Below are 22,377 nucleotides of genomic sequence, written 5' to 3' on the forward strand. Positions count from 1 at the left end.
GCCGCGTTTTGCCTCCACAATAAGGTTCATCAGGAGCCCTAGTAAGATGGACTGTCACTGTTCCATGGTATAAGAGATGCCTGTGACAGGGCCACCATTATGAACTCCTAATAAATAAGTACATTGATTAACTACACCCCAGAATAACAGAGGATCACCAGAATTCTGGTCCTTATTGAGAAGTAAATGCTTTCTAGGACCATTAATAAAACCAATCTGAGGCATAAAACACAACCCGATTTGGACATCTGGAAGTGCTCACGTAAAATGCACAGAAGAACTTGCGTCAGGCGAAATGAAGGTTAAATGCTCAGATTGTTCCATTGCGTTCTAGTCACCAGCCTAATTGTTTAACCGCGGCTTCTCGCAGGGTTCAGTAGGCTATAATTCACCCCGCACCTTTTGTTCTTCGACAATTGACATAAGATTTTAATATCCGCCAGTCACTTTATCCTCATACTGCAACCAAAAACAATTATAGCATAAGATCCTAATTATAAGAAAATCACAAAGTCATTCACTTCTATTGAGTTCAGGAGGAAAAATGAGCAAAAAGAACAAAAAAAAATAAAAGCTAAAACAAAATAAATAACATTAAATTACAAAATAATTAGAGAATCGCTCAGAACAGAGGATTTAATTAAAAAAAATCTTTAAAAAAGAAATTGAAACAGAGAATAGACGACATTTGAATGGGTGGATCATCATCAGGGTCTGTGTTTTTTGGGTAAAGAAGACGGCCGTAGTTCTTCAGCGCCATGCGCGTAAGGGCAACGGATGGCGGCACGTGGGCAGCCATTGGGATGGTTGATATAAAACCAGCAGAGTCTCGTCTTTAAGGCTCCAGCGGAGAGTTTGCGTTTGGCTTCTGTCCGGTGTTTATCGGAAGTGGTTTGTGTATCTTGTCTCCAATCTCGAATGGAGACCATCGAATTCATCACTAAGAAGAAGAAGGAAAATGAGATCAACACCCAGAAAGGAAAAGAACATAGTAGATGATAAATGTAAACGATATGGACATTTTTTTTTCTTAGATGTATGAATTTAGGCACAATAATCATTTTTGCAATTGGGTTCCATTAAAAATATTGCACAGTTTGGCTTTTACAGATTCTTTGCTTCCCTGAACATTGCTGGAAGCAGAATGAACCAACTGTAAATCCATCAGTGAGCTCATTCTAAAGAGCATTGGGCAACTCTCGTTCTTCTGTTTCTTACCTCCTCTCAGCTGACTTGTGATCACAGACAATTCAGAGTTCAGCTTAAACTTCACGTGGTCTTAACTCACTTGAAAGGAGCTGAGAATAAGACAGTTATGAACTGTCCTGTTAGTAGAAGCTCACTGATGGATATTTAGTTAACTCATAAAGCAGTTCGCAATGTACAGCGGAAAAAAAAGCCTGTAAAAGACAAAAGATGCAACTTTAAAATGCACTTTTTAGCAAGAAAAACCTCCTGCTAAAAAGTGTGTGCGTCCTATAGCACGGAGGCAGCTTCCTGTGATGGAGGAGAACGCTGACACTACGTCTTTCCCGATTACACAGAGATGCTCTCTCCTCCTATGGCATACTGATGTATATGATCGGTGCAGAGCAGGAGAGGAAGCTGCCGACATCTGAATGGAGGCTGCTCTGGCTGAGAAGCTGAAGGACCATCTAACCATTTAACTTCAGCACCCTTCAGCTCATGATAGTGATCAAATGACCTGAAAAGTCATAGGCTAAAGGCGGCGTCACACGCGCCGATATATCGTGCGATCGCACCCACCCACGTCATTTCTGCGTCACGGGCAATTAGTTGCCTGTAGCGCACAAAGTTGTTAACCCCCGTCACACGTACTTTCCTCCCGAACGACCTCGCTGTGGGCGGCGAACATCTTCCTGAAGGGGGAGGGATGTTCGGCCTCACAGCGACGTCACACAGCGGCCGCCCAATAGAAGCGGAGGGGCGGAGATGAGCGGGACATAACATCCCGCCCAACTCCTTCCTTCCGCATTGCCGGAGGACGCAGGTACGGTGTTGTTCGTTGTTCCCGTGGTGTCACACGGAGCGATGTGTGCTGCCTCAGGAACGATGAACAACCGGCGGACAGAAGGAGGAATGACATTATGAAAATGAATGACGTGTCAACGAGCAACGATAAGGTGAGTATTTTTGCTCGTTCACTGTCGTTCATAGCTGTCACACGCTACGATATCTCTGCCCCCCGAAGAAGCAACGCAGCGAAACGCGTTGGGGCTTCCTCCCGCTGGTACCGGACCTCTGCCTTGGAACTTGCCTTTATTGTGCTTTACATCATGGGTAGGTAGCAATGCTTCTATGATATTCTCTATGATTCCTCTTGTAAGTTAATAGGGAGCATTGCTATATCCCCGTGTGCTGCTTTAATTATTATGGCAGAGATCTTTGGTCTGGGAACTATTCTCTGAGCTCTATTTCCTGCACTTTATGAATTTCCTATATTGTCTCTTAATGTATTGTCTCCTTGTGTAGCCTGATTATTTAAAACATTGATATATATTTTGATATGCACAAGGTAGTTAAGTCTTTTTGATCACACCTTGATTGGCCCTTTAAGACTCCTTTCCTTCTTCTTTGAATATAGATATCTCTAACGATGCCGGATGTGCGTCAAGGAATCAGTGACCCAGACGACGTATATATCGCCCGATATATCGTAGCCTGCGACGCCGCTTTAACTATGTGGAAGGTCCTTCAGCTGCTCAACTGGTGCAGTTTTCTTTCAGCTATCGATCAGGAACTGCAAGGTGAGGTAATATACACTGTGTGCAGAATTATTAGGCAGATGAGTATTTTGATCACACGATACTTTTTATACATGTCGTCCTACTCCAAGCTGTATAGGCTGAGAGCCAACTACCAATATAGTAAATAATGTAATGTGCATCTTTGTAATGAGGAGGGGTGCGGTGTAATGACATCAACACCCTATATAAGGTGTGCCTAATTATTAGGCAACTTCCTTTCCTTTGGCAAAATGGGTCAGAAGAGAGATTTGACGGGCTCTGAAAAGTCCAAAATTGTGAGAAGTCTTGCAGAGGGATGCAGCAGTCTTGAAATTGCCAAACTTCTGAAGCGTGATCACCAAACAATCAAGCGTTTCACGGCAAATAGCCACCAGGGTCGCAAGAAGCGTGTTGGGCAAAAAAGGTGCAAAATAACTGCCCATGAATTGAGGAAAATCAAGCGTGAAGCTGCCAAGATGCCATTTGCCACTAGTTTGGCCATATTTCAGAGCTGCAATGTTACTGGAGTATCAAAAAGCACAAGGTGTGCCATACTCAGGGACATGGCCAAGGTAAGGAAGGCTGAAAAACCACCACCTTTGAACAAGAAACATAAGATAAAACGTCAAGACTGGGCCAAGAAATATCTTAAGACTGATTTTTCAAAGGTTTTATAGACTGATGAAATGAGTGACTCTTGATGGGCCAGACGGATGGGCCAGAGGCTGGATCAGTAAAGGGCAGAGAGCTCCACTCCGACTCAGACGCCAGCAAGGTGGAGGTGGGCACTGGTATGGGCTGGTATCATCAAAGATGAACTTGTGGGACTTTTTCGGGTTGAGGATGGAGTGAAGCTCAACTCCCAGACCTACTGCCAGTTTCTGGAAGACAACTTCTTCAAGCAGAGGTACAGGAAGAAGTCGGTATCGTTCAAGAAAAACATGATTTTCATGCAGGACAATGCTCCATCACATGCATCAAACTACTCCACAGCGTGGCTGGCCAGTAAAGATCTAAAAAGGTGAAAAACTAATGACATGGCCCCCTTGTTCACCTGATCTGAACCCCTTAGAGAACCTGTGGTCTCTCATAAAATGTAACATCTACAGGGAGGGAAAACAGTCCACCTCTCGGAACAGTGTCTGGAGGCTGTGGTGGCTGCTGCACGCAATGTTGATCGTAAACAGATCAAGCACCTGACAGAATCTATGGATGATAGGCTGCTGAGTGTCATCATAAAGAAAGGTGGCTATATTGGTCACGGATTTTTTGGGGTTTTTGTTTTTGCATGTCAGAGATGTTTATTTCTAAATTTTGTGCAGTTATATTGGTTTACCTGGTGAAAATAAACACGTGACATGGGAATATATTTGGTTTTTATTAATTTGCCTAATAATTCTGCACAGTAATAGTTACCTGCACAAATAGATAAATCCGCAGAAGCAAGCTCCCGTGGGCACATAGCCTAAGAATTTGTGAAGCGTAAAGGAAATGCTGCATTGTTTTCTAAAATATTTTAAAAATATAAATCTGAAAAAACTGACATGAATTAGTATTCAGCCCCCTGAGTCAATACTTTGTAGGACCACCTTTCACTGTAGTTACTGCTACAAGCCTTTTGGGGGATGTCTCTCCAGCTTTGGACATTTAGAGGCTGAAATATTTGCCCATTCTTCTTTGCACACAAGCTCTCGCTCAGTGAGATTAGACTGAGACATCTGTGATCAGCAATTTTCAAGCTTTGCTACAAATTCTCAAAGGGATTTCAGTCTGGACTGTGACTGGACTGTCCACACACATGAATATGCTTTGATCTAAACCTTCCATTGTAGCTCTGGCAGCATGTTAACGGTCATGTCCAGCTTAAAGGTGAACCTGCGCCCCAGTCTCAAGTCTTTTGCAGCCTCTAACAGGTTTTCCTGCAGGATTGCCCTGTATTTAGGTCTATCCATATTTCCATCAATTCTGACCAGCTTCCTCATCCTTGCTGTAGAAAAGCCTCCCCACAGTATAAATTTGCCACCACCATGTGTGACGGTGGGGATGGTATTTTCAGGGTGATGTGCAGTGTTAGTGTTCTGCCACATCTAGTGTTTTGAGTTTAGATGTAAAAGATATCCTTGGTCTCATCTGACCAGAGCTCCTACTTCCACACGCTCGCTATGTCCCCTATATAAAGGCTTTTTCAAACTGCAAATGAGACTTCTCATGGCTTCTTGCTTTCAAAAATGTCTGTCCTCTTGCCAATTTTCCATAAAGACCAGATTTGTGGAGTATACAACTAATATTTGTCCTGTGGACAGATGCTCCCACCTGAGCTCTGATCTCTGTAGCTCTTCCACAGTGACCATAGGCCTTTTGGCTGCTTCTCTGGTTAGTGCTCTCCTTTTTTGGGATGTCAGTTTAGGTGGACAGCCATGTCTTGATAGGTTTACCGTTCACCTTCCATTTTCGGCTGATGGATTGAATAGCGCGCCGTAAGATGTTCAGAGCTTGGGCTATTTTTTTTTTTTTTTCATAACCTAACCCTTCTTTACGCTTCTCCAACACTTTATCGTTGACCTGTCCGGAGTGTTCCTTGGTTTCCATGATGCTGTGTGATCCCTAATGTTCTCAAAACAACTCAGAACAGCTGTAGTTATACTGAGAATACATTACCGATAGGTGGACTCAGTTTACTAATTTGGCGACTTATGGTGGCAATTGATCACTCAGGATATTTTTTTTTAGGGGTATCAGATTACAGAAGGGCTGTATATTAATGCACATGACAATTTTCAGATTTATATTTTTTAAATATTTAGAAAACCACGGAGATCCCAGGATGGATGGACATGTTACGGATATTAAAATGATGAAAAAATGTAAACATTTTCAAACCATCTGGATGTATTCAATATGGAGCATGAGCACCATGTGCAGAAATCCCTGTACTTAAAGCCTTGGCTGCTATCAGTGACATTATTAATGGTCGTCTAAGGAAGATTCTGCAGCACTGAATGCATTTGGGTAAATCATCAAGATCCGCTGCTGGCAGCTCTGTTTACAATTGCCAACCAATGGTGTCCCACATTTGCTCAATGGGAGACAAGTCTGGAGACAGTGCAGGCCATGGTAGCACAGTCAGGCCGCACAGCCTGCTGACAGTAGCACGAGCAACATATGGTGTGGTATTGTCCTGTTAAGCAGTTTATATATAAAAAGAAAAAAGTTTAGTTACGTATAACACGGCTACTAAATCTTTTATTGCCAGTGAAAACTTGCTGATTCCCATTTAAGTGAATTTACAACAACTTTATATCACAATGACTATGGAGTAGCAGGGAACCTGGGCTCCCAAGCTGTCCCTCAAGCTAGGGGTCCTATGCTATCCCTAACCTCAGGGATACTCCTGATGGTGGAGAAGTCTGAGTCTCCTTCCTGGCCCTGCTCCAGACCGACCAATGCTGATCTGATTCCCCCTTCCTCTAGGGAGGGATGGACAGGAATGTGATGAAGCCCACAGATAAAGACAGACAAGGGAAGACCAAAATTCTGTCACACAGCACACACAAAGTTAAAAACAATAACAGATTCAGGAGGAAAAACAAGAGCAGGAAGAAAGCTACAAAACTACAGGGGTATACTCCACAACCGGTCCAAGCAATGACCACAAAACGTTCACCAGTAAGTCTGGGACAACACAACTCAAACTATAGAACAAACTATAGCTGGCAAGGGTGGAATGTTTCAACCAGCATAAATAGGAGGGGTACAGATGTGATATTGTGGGGAGGCCTATGTGACCAAAAGAGCAAGCAGACCAGCAAAGATTAACTCTTGCTAGCCTGCCTATGAATCAGCACACAGCAGGTCGACACCCGAGTCTGCTTCTGTCATGTTTTTCCCACGTTGATATATTGCCTATTTCCAGCTCTATTGCACAGGACAGGCAGAGCTGACAGCATTTGACACTATTTTCTGCACTCGAGAATCATTATTACATTATTTTTTATTATTATTGTGTTTTTCTAACTTTCTTGCTCCTCAGTCTTTTCTCAGACAGATGTTCTTACATTTAGTAATGTCGTAGTTTACATTCTTGCAGATATTGCATTTCAGTCTCCCTTGCCAGTTTACATTTAGCGTCAGGGTCCGTCTACCTGGCGGAGCAGAGGGAAGCGAAGGTCAGAACTGCAATTTATTCTGACCCAGAAACGTATTGATGGCTCATAAAGAGAATCAGAAGAAAACAGAATGTGCTTCTCCGAATGGGAAGAACGTCTTTATTATCTTATATAATGTAAGAAGAGGTCGGGGCAGAGGAGAGGGGGTACACAACGAGGGTCTAGAAAGAGTTATTTTTTTCATTAAAGTAGAGCTATAATTAACACAATCTATGGTCGGTCCATGTACAATCCAGCGTCAGAGTGATAGATAATTCCAGGTTTAGTGATCTAGAGTATAAAAAGGGTTACTAACATAGTCCCTGGTGGTCTAGGGTAGAAAAGAAGGGAATTTTGTTTACTTACCGTAAATTCCTTTTCTTCTAGCTCCAATTGGGAGACCCAGACAATTGGGTGTATAGCTATGCCTCCGGAGGCCACACAAAGTATTACACTAAAAGTGTAAAGCCCCTCCCCTTCAGCCTATACACCCCCCGTACTGCTACGGGCTCATCAGTTTTGGTGCAAAAGCCAGAAGGAGGAAAAAATTATAAACTGGTTTAAAGTAAATTCAATCCGAAGGAATATCGGAGAACTAAAACCATTTAACATGAACAACATGTGTATACAAAAAACAGGGGCGGGTGCTGGGTCTCCCAATTGGAGCTAGAAGAAAAGGAATTTACGGTAAGTAAACAAAATTCCCTTCTTCTTTGTCGCTCCTAATTGGGAGACCCAGACAATTGGGATGTCCAAAAGCAGTCCCTGGGTGGGTAAATAATACCTCATAATAGAGCCGTAACGGCTCCGTCCTACAGGTGGGCAACTGCCGCCTGAAGGACTCGCCTACCTAGGCTGGCATCTGCCGAAGCATAGGTATGCATCTGATAGTGTTTCGTGAAAGTGTGCAGGCTCGACCAGGTAGTTGCCTGACACATCTGCTGAGCCGTAGCCTGGTGTCGCAAGGCCCAGGACGCTCCCACGGCCCTGGTAGAATGGGCCTTCAGTCCTGAGGGAACCGGAAGCCCCGAGGAACGGTAAGCTTCGAGAATTGGTTCCTTGATCCACCGAGCCAGGGTTGATTTGGAAGCTTGTGTCCCTTTACGCTGGCCAGCGACAAGGACAAAGAGAGCATCGGAGCGGCGCAGGGGCGCCGTACGAGAAATGTAGAGTCTGAGTGCTCTCACCAGATCTAACAAGTGCAAATCCTTTTCACATTGGTGAACTGGATGAGGACAAAACGAGGGTAAGGAGATGTCCTGATTGAGATGAAAAGTGGGCAAGGCAAATGGCCAGGGAGAAAACGCCTGAGCAGAGCACCACGACAGGAATATTTTCCACGTCCTGTGGTAGATCTTGGCGGACGTTGGTTTCCTAGCCTGTCTCATAGTGGCAATGACCTCTTGAGATAATCCTGAAGACGCTAGGATCCAGGACTCAATGGCCACACAGTCAGGTTGAGGGCCGCAGAATTCAGATGGAAAAACGGCCCTTGAGACAGCAAATCTGGTCGGTCTGGCAGTGCCCACGGTTGGCCGACCGTGAGATGCCACAGATCCGGGTACCACGACCTCCTCGGCCAGTCTGGAGCGACGAGGATGGCGCGGCGGCAGTCGGCCCTTATCTTGCGTAACACTCTGGGCAACAGAGCCAGAGGAAGAAACACATAAGGAAGCTGAAACTGCGACCAATCCTGAACTAAGGCGTCTGCCGCCAGAGCTCTGTGATCTTGAGATCGAGCCATGAATGTTGGGACCTTGTTGTTGTGCCGTGACGCCATTAGGTCGACGTCCGGCATCCCCCAGCGGCAACAGATCTCCTGAAACACGTCCGGGTGAAGGGACCATTCCCCTGCGTCCATGCCCTGGCGACTGAGAAAGTCTGCTTCCCAGTTTTCTACGCCCGGGATGTGAACTGCGGATATGGTGGCTGCTGTGGCTTCCACCCACAGCAGAATCCTCCGGACTTCCTGGAAGGCTTGCCGACTGCGTGTCCCACCTTGGTGGTTGATGTAAGCCACCGCTGTGGAGTTGTCCGACTGAATTCGGATCTGCTTGCCTTCCAGCCACTGCTGGAACGCTTTTAGGGCAAGATACACTGCCCTGATCTCCAGAACATTGATCTGAAGTGAGGACTCTTGCTGAGTCCACGTACCCTGAGCCCTGTGGTGGAGAAAAACTGCTCCCCACCCTGACAGGCTCGCGTCCGTCGTGACCACCGCCCAGGATGGGGGTAGGAAGGATTTCCCTTTCGATAATGAGGTGGGAAGAAGCCACCACCGAAGGGAAGCTTTGGTTGCTTGAGAGAGGGAGACGTTCCTGTCTAGGGACGTCGGCCTCCTGTCCCACTTGCGTAGGATGTCCGATTGAAGAGGACGCAGGTGAAACTGCGCGAAAGGGACTGCTTCCATTGCTGCCACCATCTTCCCCAGGAAGTGCATGAGGTGCGTCAAGGGGTGTGACCGACCTTGAAGGAGAGATTGTACCCCTGTGTGTAGTGAACGCTGTTTGTCCAGCGGAAGCTTCACTATCGCTGGAAGAGTATGAAACTCCATGCCAAGATATGTCAGTGATTGGACCGGTGTCAGATTTGACTTTGGAAAATTGATGATCCACCCGAAACTCTGGAGAATCTCCAGAGTAACGTTGAGGCTGTGTTGGCATGCCTCTTGAGAGGGTGCCTTGACCAGCAGATCGTCTAAGTAAGGTATCACTGAGTGACCCTGAGAGTGGAGGACCGCAACTACTGTAGCCATGACCTTGGTGACAACCCTTGGGGCTGTCGCCAGGCCGAACGGCAGTGCCGCGAACTGAAGGTGTTCGTCTCCTATGGCGAAGCGCAAGAAGCGCTGATGCTCTGGAGCAATTGGTACGTGGAGATAAGCATCCTTGATATCGATCGATGCTAGGAAATCTCCTTGGGACATTGAGGCGATGACGGAGCGGAGGGATTCCATCCGGAACCGCCTGGTCCTTACGTGTTTGTTGAGCAGTTTTAGGTCCAAAACAGGACGGAAGGACCCGTCCTTCTTTGGAACCACAAACAGGTTGGAGTAGAAACCGTGACCCTGTTGCTGAAGAGGAACCGGGACCACCACTCCTTCTGCCTTCAGAATGCCCACCGCCTGCAGAAGAGCCTCGGCTCGCTCGGGAGGCGGAGATGTTCTGAAGAATCGAGTCGGAGGACGAGAGCTGAACTCTATCCTGCAACCGTGAGACAAAATGTCTCTCACCCAACGGTCTTTTACTTGTGGCAGCCAGGTGTCGCAAAAGCGGGAGAGCCTGCCACCGACCGAGGATGCGGTGTGAGGAGGCCGTAAGTCATGAGGAAGCCGCCTTGGTAGCGGCACCTCCGGCGGTCTTTTTAGGGCGTGATTTAGACCGCCATGCGTCGGCGTTCCTCTGATCCTTCTGAGGCCTTTTGGACGAGGAGAATTGTGACCTGCCCGCACCCCGAAAGGACCGAAACCTCGACTGTCCCCTCCTCTGTTGGGGTGTTTTTGGTTTGGCTTGGGGTAAGGATGTTTCCTTTCCCTTGGATTGTTTGATGATTTCATCCAATCTCTCACCAAACAAACGGTCGCCAGAAAATGGCAATCCAGTTAAGCACTTTTTGGAAGCCGAATCTGCCTTCCATTCCCGCAGCCACAAGGCCCTGCGTATTACCACCGAATTGGCGACTGCAACCGCCGTACGGGTCGCAGAGTCCAGGACAGCATTAATAGCGTAAGACGCAAATGCCGACGTTTGAGAGGTTATGGACGCCACCTGCGGCGCAGACGTACGGGAGTGCGTCAATTTGCGCCTGACCAGCTGAGATAGCTTGGAGTGCCCATACGGCTGCGAATGCTGGAGCAAAAGACGCGCCGATAGCTTCATAGATGGATTTCAACCAGAGCTCCATCTGTCTGTCAGTGGCATCCTTGAGTGAAGCTCCATCTTCCACTGCAACTATGGATCTAGCCGCCAGTCTGGAGATTGGAGGATCCACCTTGGGACACTGAGTCCAGCCCTTGACCACGTCAGGGGGAAAAGGGTAACGTGTATCCTTAAGGCGCTTGGAAAAACGCTTATCTGGATAAGCTCGGTGTTTCTGGACTGCCTCTCTGAAGTCAGAGTGGTCCAGAAACATACTCTTTGTACGCTTGGGAAACCTGAAACGGAATTTCTCCTGCTGAGAAGCTGACTCCTCCACTGGAGGAGCTGAGGGAGAAATATTCAACATTTCATTGATGGACGCAATAAGATCATTCACTATGGCGTCCCCATCAGGAGTATCAAGGTTGAGAGCGGCTTCAGGATCCGAATCCTGATCAGCTACCTCCGCTTCATCATACAGAGAGTCCTCTCGCTGAGACCCTGAACATTGTGATGATGTCGAGGGAATTTCATAGCGAGCTCGCTTAGTCGGTCTGGGGCTGCGGTCCGTGTCAGAGACCTCACCCTGGGATCCATGAGACACCCCGGGAAGACATTGCTGTTCCAACTGAGGGGAACCAGGGGACAATGATAACACAGTGCCCCTGGCTTGAGATGCCGGCCTGGACTGCAAGGCTTCTAATATCTTAGCCATAGTCTCAGAAAGTCTTTCAGTAAAAACTGCAAACTCCGTCCCTGTCACCTGGACAGTGTTAACAGGTGGTTCTCCCTGGGCCACCCCTAGCAGAGGCTCCGGCTGAGAAAGTGCCACAGGGGCCGAGCATTGCACACAATGAGGGTCAGTGGAACCTGCCGGCAGTATAGCCGTACATGCTGCACAGGCAGCATAGTAAGTCTGTGCCATGGCACCCTTGCTATTTGTGGACGACATGCTGTTGTCTCCTCTGAGCAATACAGGAGGGTAAATAGCCACAAATCAACAGTGCACCCTACAGTGTAAAGTATAGACTATAATCATATAAACTATAAATACACTTCTGCACTAGTGGGGCCAGCACCACAGGTGCTGCTTACCGCCTGCGCAAAGCGTTTGTGTGGGCACCAGAATTCCTGCCTGGGTCTCTTTGAGCTTGTCTCTCCTCTCCAGCGTTAGCAGAGCTGAGAGGAATGGCTGCCAGCGTCCTGGGGAGAGGAGGGAGCCGTGGGCGTGACCCAGAAAAGTGCGGGAACTGGTGCCCCACTGTGCAGAGTGAGGGGGGTGGAGTATGCAAAGCATGCTCCAGCCCTCAGTGCTGCCGACCTGTACAGCGTCCCGCCCTTCCCCTGACTGGCAGGGCTGGGGGCGGGAAAAGAATGAGACTAGGCCGCAGAAGCCGGGGACTATAGTTATAAGCGCGGCCGCCGTAAAAGCGCGGTCGGCGCGGAAGTCCCCGGCGCACTAACAGTCCCAGCCGCGCCGCAGGCATAACCATGGCAGCGGCGGTCAGCGCGGCAGTCCCCCTACACAAATACACTCAGCGACGCTGAGTGTATAGTGGCACACATGCAGCCAGCGCTGCTGTCCCCGGTGCACTAGCACACCCAGCAATGCAGGGCTGTGGAGTCGGAGTCGGAGTCGTGGAGTCGGAGTCGGAGCTCATTTTGGTGGAGTCGGAGTCGGTATAAAATGCACCGACTCCGACTCCTAAAATATATAATAAATTGGGGACAGGAGTGCAATGCAGAATGTGCTGAATATTTTACTAAATAATAACATTTAGTATAATGCTTATATTTAAGTGAAAAATTTATTGTAGTACAATGTGAACATCAGACATTTAATTGTTTTTATGATACAATAATCAAGATATTTGGATAGAACATAAAATATTTATTGGAATACAACTTTAGAACACAAAAAACTAATAAATTGTAAATATGTAATATATATATATATATATACACACAGTGTATATACACACACAAGATATATATGTAATCTACTGTATATTACATAGTGTATTACATATTTACAATTTATTACAGTTTTTTGTGTTCTAAAGTTGTATTCCAATAAATATATTTTATGTTCTATCCAAATATCTTGATTATCGTATCATAAAAATTATTAAATGTCTGATGTTCACATACACATATTCATGTACTACAATAAATTTTTCACCTAACTAAGCAATATATGTAGGAGTCGGAGTCGGAGCCGGAGTCGGAGTCGGAGCCGGAGTCGGAGTCGGTGCAAGAGAATTTGAGGAGTCGGAGTCGGAGTCGAAGGTTTGGCTTACCGACTCCACAGCCCTGCAGCAATGCTGGAGTGTTGCTGTGCGCAGTCCCCACGGGGACACAGAGTACCTCCAAGTAGCAGGGCCATGTCCCTGAACGATACTCGGCTCCTATCCAGCAGGGTCCTCAGGAGCTGTGGATGGAGCACGGTCTCCTGTGCCTGGAGACCGATGGGATCCCACTTCACCCAGAGCCCTAATTGAGGGATGGGGAAGGAAAGCAGCATGTGGGCTCCAGCCTGCGTACCCGCAATGGATACCTCAACCTTAACAACACCGCCGACAAAAGTGGGGTGAGAAGGGAGCATGCTGGGGGCCCTGTTATGGGCCCTCTTTTCTTCCATCCGACATAGTCAGCAGCTGCTGCTGACTAAGCTGTGGAGCTATGCGTGGATGTCTGACCTCCTTCGCACAAAGCATAAAAACTGATGAGCCCGTAGCAGTACGGGGGGTGTATAGGCTGAAGGGGAGGGGCTTTACACTTTTAGTGTAATACTTTGTGTGGCCTCCGGAGGCATAGCTATACACCCAATTGTCTGGGTCTCCCAATTAGGAGCGACAAAGAAAAGCTGAAGCTTGGGAAGTTAAGGTAACCATTTCGGGCATAGATTCTCTGGCGAGGGAATGCATCTCCTCTAGAGAAGCAGAGATGGCTTTGAGAGCCCACAGTGCTGCAAAAGACGGGGAGAACGAGGCCCCTGCCGCTTCATATACAGATTTGGCCAGAAGGTCAACCTGGCGGTCAGTGGAATCCTTAAGAGAGGTGCCATCAGCCACTGATACAACGGTCCGGGCTGAGAGTCTAGACACCGGGGGGTCTACCTTTGGTGAATGAGCCCACTCCTTGACCACCTCAGGTGGAAAGGGAAAACGGTCATCAGAACCACGCTTTGGGAAGCGTTTGTCAGGACAGGCCCTAGGCTTGGTCACAGCGGCCTGAAAACTGGAGTGGTTAAAGAACACACTCTTTGTCCTCTTAGGCGAGGTAAACTGGTGCTTTTCTGCCAGAGAGGGTTGTTCCTCTGATACTGGCGGATTGAGATCCAGTACAGAATTAATGGACGCAATCAAATCACGAACATCTGAGTCACTTTCGGACAGATCAATGGGGCACATGGAGTTAGCCTCCGAGCCCCCTGTAAACGCATCCTCCTCGTCCTGCGAGTCAGCTTCTGAAACAGAGCCGCGGGACGAGGAAGGAGAGGGAGCCCTGCGTCTCCTCTTAGAAGGACGGGGTCTGGGACCAGATGATGAATCCTCTGTGAGCTCCGGTCCTGAGAGAGCCCTAGCAGCAGAGGCACCCTGTGAAGGGGGCTGATGCATGTTCAGCAAAGTCCTGGACAGAAGTCCCATGGAGTCGGCAAAAGACTGGGAGATAGACCTAGATAAGGATTCTACCCAAGCCGGGGGTTCAGCCACAGGAGCCGGAGCAGCCTGAGAGACCACTGGGGGTGCGATTCCAGGCTGAGGCATCGTCAGGTTAGAGCAGGCATCACAATGTGGATAGGTGCTCGGTTCAGGCAGTAGGAGCTTACATGCAGTGCATACTGAATACAGCTTTGGAGCCTTGCTCCTCGTGTGAGACATGCTTCTGGAGTGGGGGCTCTGCCAGAATGACCCCCAGAGAGTATATACAGAGGTCCACAACCAGAGGTTGTGGCTTACCAGTCCGCTGGAGCGGTGTTGTGTGCCCTCCAGATCCCGAAGCCCGGACCCCCAAGCACCTCAGCAGGGATGCTGCAGACCAGTGCTGATCGCAGGGAAAACGCTGAGAAAATGGCCGCCGGAGCGAAGAGAGGGGGCGGGACTTACTCTGGGAGCGGGATCTGGAGGGCCATAGAGACTTACAGGGGAGGAGACATGTACTCAGTGAGGAGTGTCCCTCCCCTGTGCAGAACGGCCGCTGGGCGGAGCCGCGCTGTCCCTCTGCATGAATGACATGCGAGGGCAGTGAAACCGAAACTAGGCCTCCGGCGAAGCCGGGGCCTAAATTTGAGCGGTGCGGCCGGCGCGCAGGCACCATCGGCGCGGTTCTCAGGCGACAGCCAGAGAACCCGCCGGAAATGTCATAAAACACACTCAGCACACTCTCCCACAACAATAAAGTACAGGGACCCCCAATATATAAAGGTCTCAGGTACTTAGCTGCTGAGACGCAGGGTTCCAAGTCCCTGGGGATGAGTGCTCCGGTCCAGCAGGATCCTGAAGGGCTGCGGATGGAGACCGGTCTCCTGCCAAGCATAGAGAACCGTGCTGGCTCCCACTTCAAGCCAGAGCCCAGGACGGATGGTGAAGGAGCACGGCATGTAAGGCTCCAGCCTTGGAATCAACCTTAACAGCACCGCCGACACAGTGGGGTGAGAAGGGACATGCTGGGGGTCCAGACTTGGACGCGCTTTTCTTCAAACTCTTTCCAAAAATCAAAAATCAGATGAGAATGCATGTGTGGATGTATGCCTCCTGAACACAAAGCGATAAACTGGCTAGATCTGGTTCTCCAGGGGGTGTATAGGCTTAGAGGGAGGAGATACAATTTTGAGTGTAGTACTTTGTGTGTCCTCCAGAGGCAGAAGCTATACACCCATTGTCTGGGTCTCCCATAGGAACGATAAAGAAAGAAATCAAACAAGCAAAACTAGCTACTGAAACAAAAATCACCAATGACATTAAAATAAATCCCAAAATCTTTTATAAATACATTAATGCCAAAAGAAAAACAAAGGATAGTATTGGCCCCTTAAAATATAATAACAATTTAGTTATAGTGGACAAACAAAAGACTGAGATATTAAATAGGCATTTCTCATCTGTGTTCACCAAGGAACTGTGTCAACAAGTGAAAAATCAAAGTTCACCACCCGATTTAATTAAAAGAAGTACGCCTACGTCTGAGTAAATTAAACATTGACAAATCCCCAGGGCCAAATGGCATTCATCCACGAATATTGAGGGAATTGAGCTCCGTAAATCGACAAACCGCTGTATCTCATCTTTTTAGATTCTCTTGTAACAGGGTTAGTGCCTCGGGATTGGAGGATTGCTGATGTGGTACCGATATTTAAGAAAGGTAAGAGTGTAGATCCAGGCAACTACCGTCCAGTAAGCCTGACATCAGTAGTATGCAAAGTTTTTGAGGGCATTTTAAGGGATGACATGCAAAAATATATTGCAAAAAATAATATAATAACTGACAGACAGCATGGATTCATGAAAGATAAGTCGTGTCTAACCAACCTGTTGGGGTTCTATGAGGGGGTAAGTGCAAACCTGGATATTGGTAATGCAGCTGATGTGATTTATTTGGACTTTGCAAAGGCATTTGATACTGTACCACATAATAGCCTTATACTAAAGCTCCAGAAGTAAGGACTAGGGGAAACTATATGCAACTGGGTAAGGAATTGGCTAAAAGATAGGAAACAAAGAGTAGTCATAAATGGTACATTCTCTAAATGGGCTATAGTCAGCAGTGGGGTGCCGCAGGGATCTGTGCTAGGACCAATTCTTTTTAATCTCTTTATTAATGACCTTGTGGATGGGATAGATAGTAAAGTGTCAGTCTTTGCTGATGACACCAAACTATGTAGGATATTAAAAACTGACCTTGATAGTATAATATTACAAAAAGATCTGGATAAGATGTCAGAATGGGCAGATACTTGGCAAATGAGATTTAATGTTGATAAATGTAAAGTAATGCACCTAGGACGGAGTAATCCTATAACTACGTATACATTAAATGGAAGTAAACTCGGGACTACAGAATAGGAGAAGGACCGGGGGATTCTCATTACAAGTAAGCTGAGCAGCAGCACTCAATGTCAAGCAACAGCTGCAAAAGCAAACAAGAATAGGGTGTATAAAAAGAGAGATTAGATCCCGTGATCCCAACGTATTGTTACCCCTCTATAAATCACTTGTAAGGCCACATTTGGAATATGGGATCCAGTTTTGGGCTCCACATTTTAAAAAGGACATTCAGAAGTTAGAGTCAGTTCAAAGGCAGGCAAACTAGACTATTACAAGGAATGGAAGGCCTCACATATGATGAGAGGTTGGAAAAGTTAGATGTTTAGCTTAGAAAAAAGACGTCTCAGTGGAGATCTCATTTATATGTATAAATACATGTGTGGTCAATATAAAGGACTGGCACATGACTTATTTCTTCCAAAGACAGTACTAAGGACCAGGGGGCACTCACTGCGAGTAGAAGAAAAGCGATTCTGACAGCTAAATAGGAAAGGGTTCTTTACAGTTAGAGCAGTCAGACTGTGGAATACCGACCACAAGAGGTAGTAATGGCAGATACTATAACAGCTTTTATATCAGGGCTGGATGATTTCCTCAGTACACACAACATTGTTGGTTATAAATGACTTAGTCACCAAATGTAGAACTGGTGGAGGAAGGGTGAACTAGATGGACCTAGGTCTTTTTTCAACCTAAGTAACTATGTAACTAAATCATGGGACAAAACCTCAATATGAACGTAGCCCCACAGGCGGTAATGTAATACTGTTACCTTGAAAGACTTGATGATTGTTCCTGAGCAGGGTCTGCAGACCTCCACACTCACTCTTCAGTCTCTGTAACGTCTCCTTGTCCAGGACTTCAGCTACTTCCCGCAATGGAAGACTTCCTATAATGGATATCAAAAAAAAAAAAAAATCACAACTGACATCCTGGTGGTCCAAGTACTAGACGTACAAGTGTCCTCTTCACCTGCTTTACTGCTGCCATATGCTAAAACATACCCCCAACACCAAAGCCCCAGACACTAGTCCAGTCCTGAAGAAGTGACCTAAACGACCTTCTGTTCTGTGGTCCTATAGAAGAGGACCAAACTCACAGAACAGCAATTTAGGCTAGTTGTTTCCCAGAGAGCCTCCAAGGAATGTGCATGCGACTAATACGGACGCCTCTGCTGCATGGCATTATTTGGCATCGTGTGACCATATTAGGCTCCATCTATACCATGTTAGAGCCCGATGTTTGGTGTCAATATTATAAAACATCTAACGTGAATCCATAAAGATAAAAAAACAGTAGCCTATCCTTGGGGTAGGTCCCTATCAGATCGGTAGGTGCGCCGGCTTCCCCTGCAGAGACCAGGAATAACTGGTGTACGTGGCTGGGACACTACAGCTCCTTACACCACATAGTGGCCACTTTAAAGTCCAGCAGCTCAGATTGCATTCAATTCAATGGGAGCTAAATTTCAGTCCCGGGGCACGGCCACTACACGGTGTATGGAGCGGTTGTGTACTGGTCGGCTCCTAACACCAGATGACCGGAGGAGGTGACGGGTGTTTGTTATCAATATCCTAGTCCTGGACACCCCCTCGAATACTTACTCCCATTGTTCCAGGCTTGCTCTGCTCCATTTGTAGACCGGTTGTCCTTCTCTTCTAGTAACAACTGTGCGACCTGCAGCACCACCTTATCAATCAAGTCTCTGGGGAGCGACGCACAGTTCCTGACTTGTTCCACTTTGTCTCTGGGTCGGAACCCCGATATCCAGTTTGCAGGTTCTGCTTTTAGGCAATGATTAGTACTATGAGAAGTAATGGCATCATGTACAGAGTCCGAGATATCTTCACAGGTCCCAGGAGCTGCTGCATGTGTAACAGAGTCAGCCGAAAGACTGGACATGTACTGAGACCTCCGGGCATCAGCCTGCGGTTCCTCAGCAGGGGGGTAACTTCGTGTCTTCCCTATGAGGCACACCTGTAATTAGGTTATCATAAACAAAACTGTGTTACTTTATCTTGTGCCATTATATCCTGTATTATACTCCAGAGCTGCGCTCACTGCTATTCACAGCCTAACTGGAAGAAAGGTTTACAGCTCTTAAACATGTAGCTGCCTCTTTTTCAGAGAACTAAAAGTAATTGGACAATTATCTCAAAAGCTCTATTAGAGGACTCATAGGTGATTCACTCGTTAATATATCAATCAGGTAAAAGGTCTGGAGCTGATTCCAGGTGTGGCATTTGCATTTGGAAGCGGTTACTGTGAACCCACAACAAGCAGTCAAAAGGAGCTCCCAATGGAAGAGAAACCGAGCATCATTAGGCTGAAAAAAGAAGAAATCCATCAGAGAGATGGCAGAAATGTTAGTAGTGGCGAAATCAAGAGTTTGGTATATTCTGCAATAATAATAAAAATAGAGCTTGGGAACACAAAAAGCCCTGGACGTCCACATCATAAAAGAGAAGACTTCATGAGAGCAAATACAGAGGGTTCACTACAAGGTGCAAACCATTAATCAGCCTGAAAAATAGGTCAGATTAGATTTGCTGCCCAGATTTTAAAAGCAGAGGACAGATGAAACGAAGATCAACCTGTATCAGAATGATGGGAAGGAGTATGGAGAAGTTTTGGAATGGCTCACGATCCAGAGCACAGCACGTCCTCTGTTACACATGGTGGAGGCCATCTGCAGGCCGGGCATACATGGCTTCCAATTGCCCTGGGTTACAAGTGTTTATTGATGATGTGACAGAAGCAGCCGGATGAATTCTGAAGTGTACAGGGCGACACTTTCTGCTCAGATTTCACCAAATACAGCAAGGATGATTAGACGGTATTTCAGTCATATGGACAATGACCCAAAATATACTGCGAAAGCAACACAGGAGACAAGACAAAGAAGTGAAATATTCTGCAATGGCCGAGTCAATGAGCAAATCTCAACCCCATTGAGCTGCATTTCACATGATTAAGCCAAAACTTAAGGCAAAAAGACCCAGAAACAAGCGGCAACTGAAGTCTCTGAAGGAAAGGGTGACAAAGCATCACATAAGGAGGAAACCCAGCGATGGTGACATCCTTGGCTTTCAGACTTCAAGGCAGTCATTGCCGCAAAAGCATTGGAGAGGGGGAAACCCAACATTTGGAGACGTTCATGGCTTCCAGAAGTCTTCAGGCAGTTATTGCCGACAAAGCATCACAAAGGAGGAAACCCAGTTTTTGGGGACGTCCATGGCTTCCAAACCTCAGTCATCGCCAGCACAGTATGACAACGGAGAAAGCCCAGTGATAGTAACGTCCATGTCTTCCAGACTTCAGGCAGGCAGTCACTGCCAGCAAAGCAAAGACCCAGGAACAAGCGAAAACTGAAGTCACTGCAGGAAAGTGTGACAAAGCATCACAAAAGGAGGAAACCCACCGTTTGGGGACATCCATGGCTTCCATAATGCAAGCAGTCATTGCCGGCAAAGCATCACAAAGGAGAAAACCCAGCTTTTGGGGACGCCAATGGCTTCCAAACCTCAGTCATGGCCAGCAACGTATCACAAAGGAGAAAGCCCAATGATAGTGACGTCCATGTCTTCCAGACTTAAGGCAATCATTACCAGCAAAGTATCGCAAAGGAGAAAGCCCAGTGATGGGGACGTCCATGGCTTCCGGACTTCAGGCAGTCGTTGCCAGCAAAGCCTCACAGAGGACGGAACCGAACGTTTGGAGACGTCCATGGCTTCCGGACTTCAGGCAGTCATTGCCAGCAAAGCCTCACAGAGGACGGAACTGAACGTTTGGAGACGTCCATGGCTTCCAGACTTCAGGCAGTCATTGCCAGCAAAGCCTCACAATGGAGGAAGCCTAGCCTTTGCCTGAAGTCTGGTAGCCATGGACGTCAACTAGCCAGCAAACGATTCTTTTAAAAGTATTAAAAATTAACATTTTAATTATGGTAAAGTTAATTTGTCCAATTAATTTTGGGCCCCTGGAAGGAGGAGGCTTTTTAGAAAAATGTGTTCAATCTTTTTTATTAAACCTGAAAGTCTACACTTTAATTACATCTCAGTCATTTAATTTTAACTAAAAAATAGCAGCATGCAGAGGCCGAATCACGAAGATTTAGTCACTGTCCAAATATTTCTGGATGTAACTGTAAGTACATAGTGACCCCATCGGCAGAATAGGGAGTGCAGCTCTGGAGAATAATACAGGATGTATCTCAGGAGAACAGAATGTGCTGAAGTATCAGACAGAGGCGGGTGCTACTTACTCTTTTGGTTGATGGGATTCTCAGACAATCCTCTTCCACAATGAATCCGCAATGAACGCCAACTTGAGTGACAAAATCAAGGTATTCTCTGTACTGGGTCTTTTTACTGGATTTCCTGTTGTATTTCCCATTGAAGCTGAAGAAGCAGCACGGCAACACAAAGAAGCGGCAAGAATAGGATGACCTGGAGGAGAAGACGTTGTTCAAGGCAACACACAAGCAGGCGCTCTGTCCACTCGCATTTACAATTAGAGACGGAAACCGCATTGTTACCACAGCTATAACGAACGGCTCCTCACAAGGAGAACATGTTATGAAGAGGTTTTGCAATTTTCATCCCAAACCTGAGTCACCTCGGAAGAAAAGTGCGGTGTGTCATTACTGCAGTGAAAGCAAAACTAAGAGAAAAGAGTTTTCAGATGATATAAAAACCGTGTAGTTATCAATGTTAATGCAGAACTAGGTCACGCTCATTTAATGATATATTCTCCTGGGAGAACAGACGTCACTGCCAAGTGAGACAGGAGCCGAAGCCACCACCGGATGTCTCATCATCCCGGTTGTTTCAGGTGGTTTTTCAGAATAAGCTATCATGAGGGATAACACTATTTCAGATCATTCATGATTTGTTTCCCTGCTTTTAATTACCAGTTTTCCCATCTGCAAATTCTAATTTTCAGTTGTCTCTAAGCTAGTGGGTGGGAAATAGCTGTTCTTATGTCTCCCATACACAGCACACACAGACAGGAGAGCAGAAGTCCCTCCATTGTGACGTACTGAGCAGTGTAGCTCTGAATCCGTGTGACATACTAAGCAGTGTAGCTCCGAATCCGTGTGACGTACTGAGCAGTGTAGCTCTGAATCCATGTGACGTACTGAGCAGTGTAGCTCTGAATCCGTGTGACATACTAAGCAGTGTAGCTCCGAATCCGTGTGACATACTGAGCAGTGTAGCTCTGAATCCATGTGATGTACTGAGCAATGTAGCTCTGAATCCATGTGAAGTACTGAGCAGTGTAGCTCTGAATCCATGTGAAGTACTGAGCAGTGTAGCTCTGAATCCATGTGACGTACTGAGCAGTGTAGCTCTGAATCCATGTGAAGTACTGAGCAGTGTAGTTCTGAATCCATGTGAAGTACTGAGCAGTGTAGCTCTGAATCCATGTGATGTACTGAGCTGTGTAGCTCTGAATCCTTGTGATGTACTGAGCAGTGTAGCTCTGAATCCATGTGACGTACTGAGCAGTGTAGCTCTGAATCCATGTGAAGTACTGAGCAGTGTAGCTCTGAATCCATGTGACGTACTGAGCAGTGTAG

The 22,377-nt window shown here is 46.8% G+C and overlaps 1 protein-coding gene across 1 annotated transcript in view; it reads right to left on the minus strand.

The window, feature by feature from the left end:
• Positions 1 to 400: 400 nt before the first annotated feature.
• TRMT44 (tRNA methyltransferase 44 homolog) overlaps positions 401 to 22,377 on the minus strand; it is a 73,272-nt gene continuing 51,295 nt past the window's right edge. Inside the window, exons 8-11 of the mRNA XM_075346847.1 lie at positions 21,061 to 21,244; positions 18,401 to 18,773; positions 17,569 to 17,685; positions 401 to 940 (exon numbers count right to left, since the gene is read on the minus strand). Of these exons, the coding sequence (XP_075202962.1) occupies positions 708 to 940; positions 17,569 to 17,685; positions 18,401 to 18,773; positions 21,061 to 21,244 (907 nt within the window). The 3' untranslated portion in view covers positions 401 to 707. The remainder of the gene's footprint in view (positions 941 to 17,568; positions 17,686 to 18,400; positions 18,774 to 21,060; positions 21,245 to 22,377) is intronic.

The sequence above is a fragment of the Anomaloglossus baeobatrachus genome, chromosome 1, assembly GCF_048569485.1.
Source record: "Anomaloglossus baeobatrachus isolate aAnoBae1 chromosome 1, aAnoBae1.hap1, whole genome shotgun sequence".
NCBI lineage: Eukaryota > Metazoa > Chordata > Amphibia > Anura > Aromobatidae > Anomaloglossus > Anomaloglossus baeobatrachus.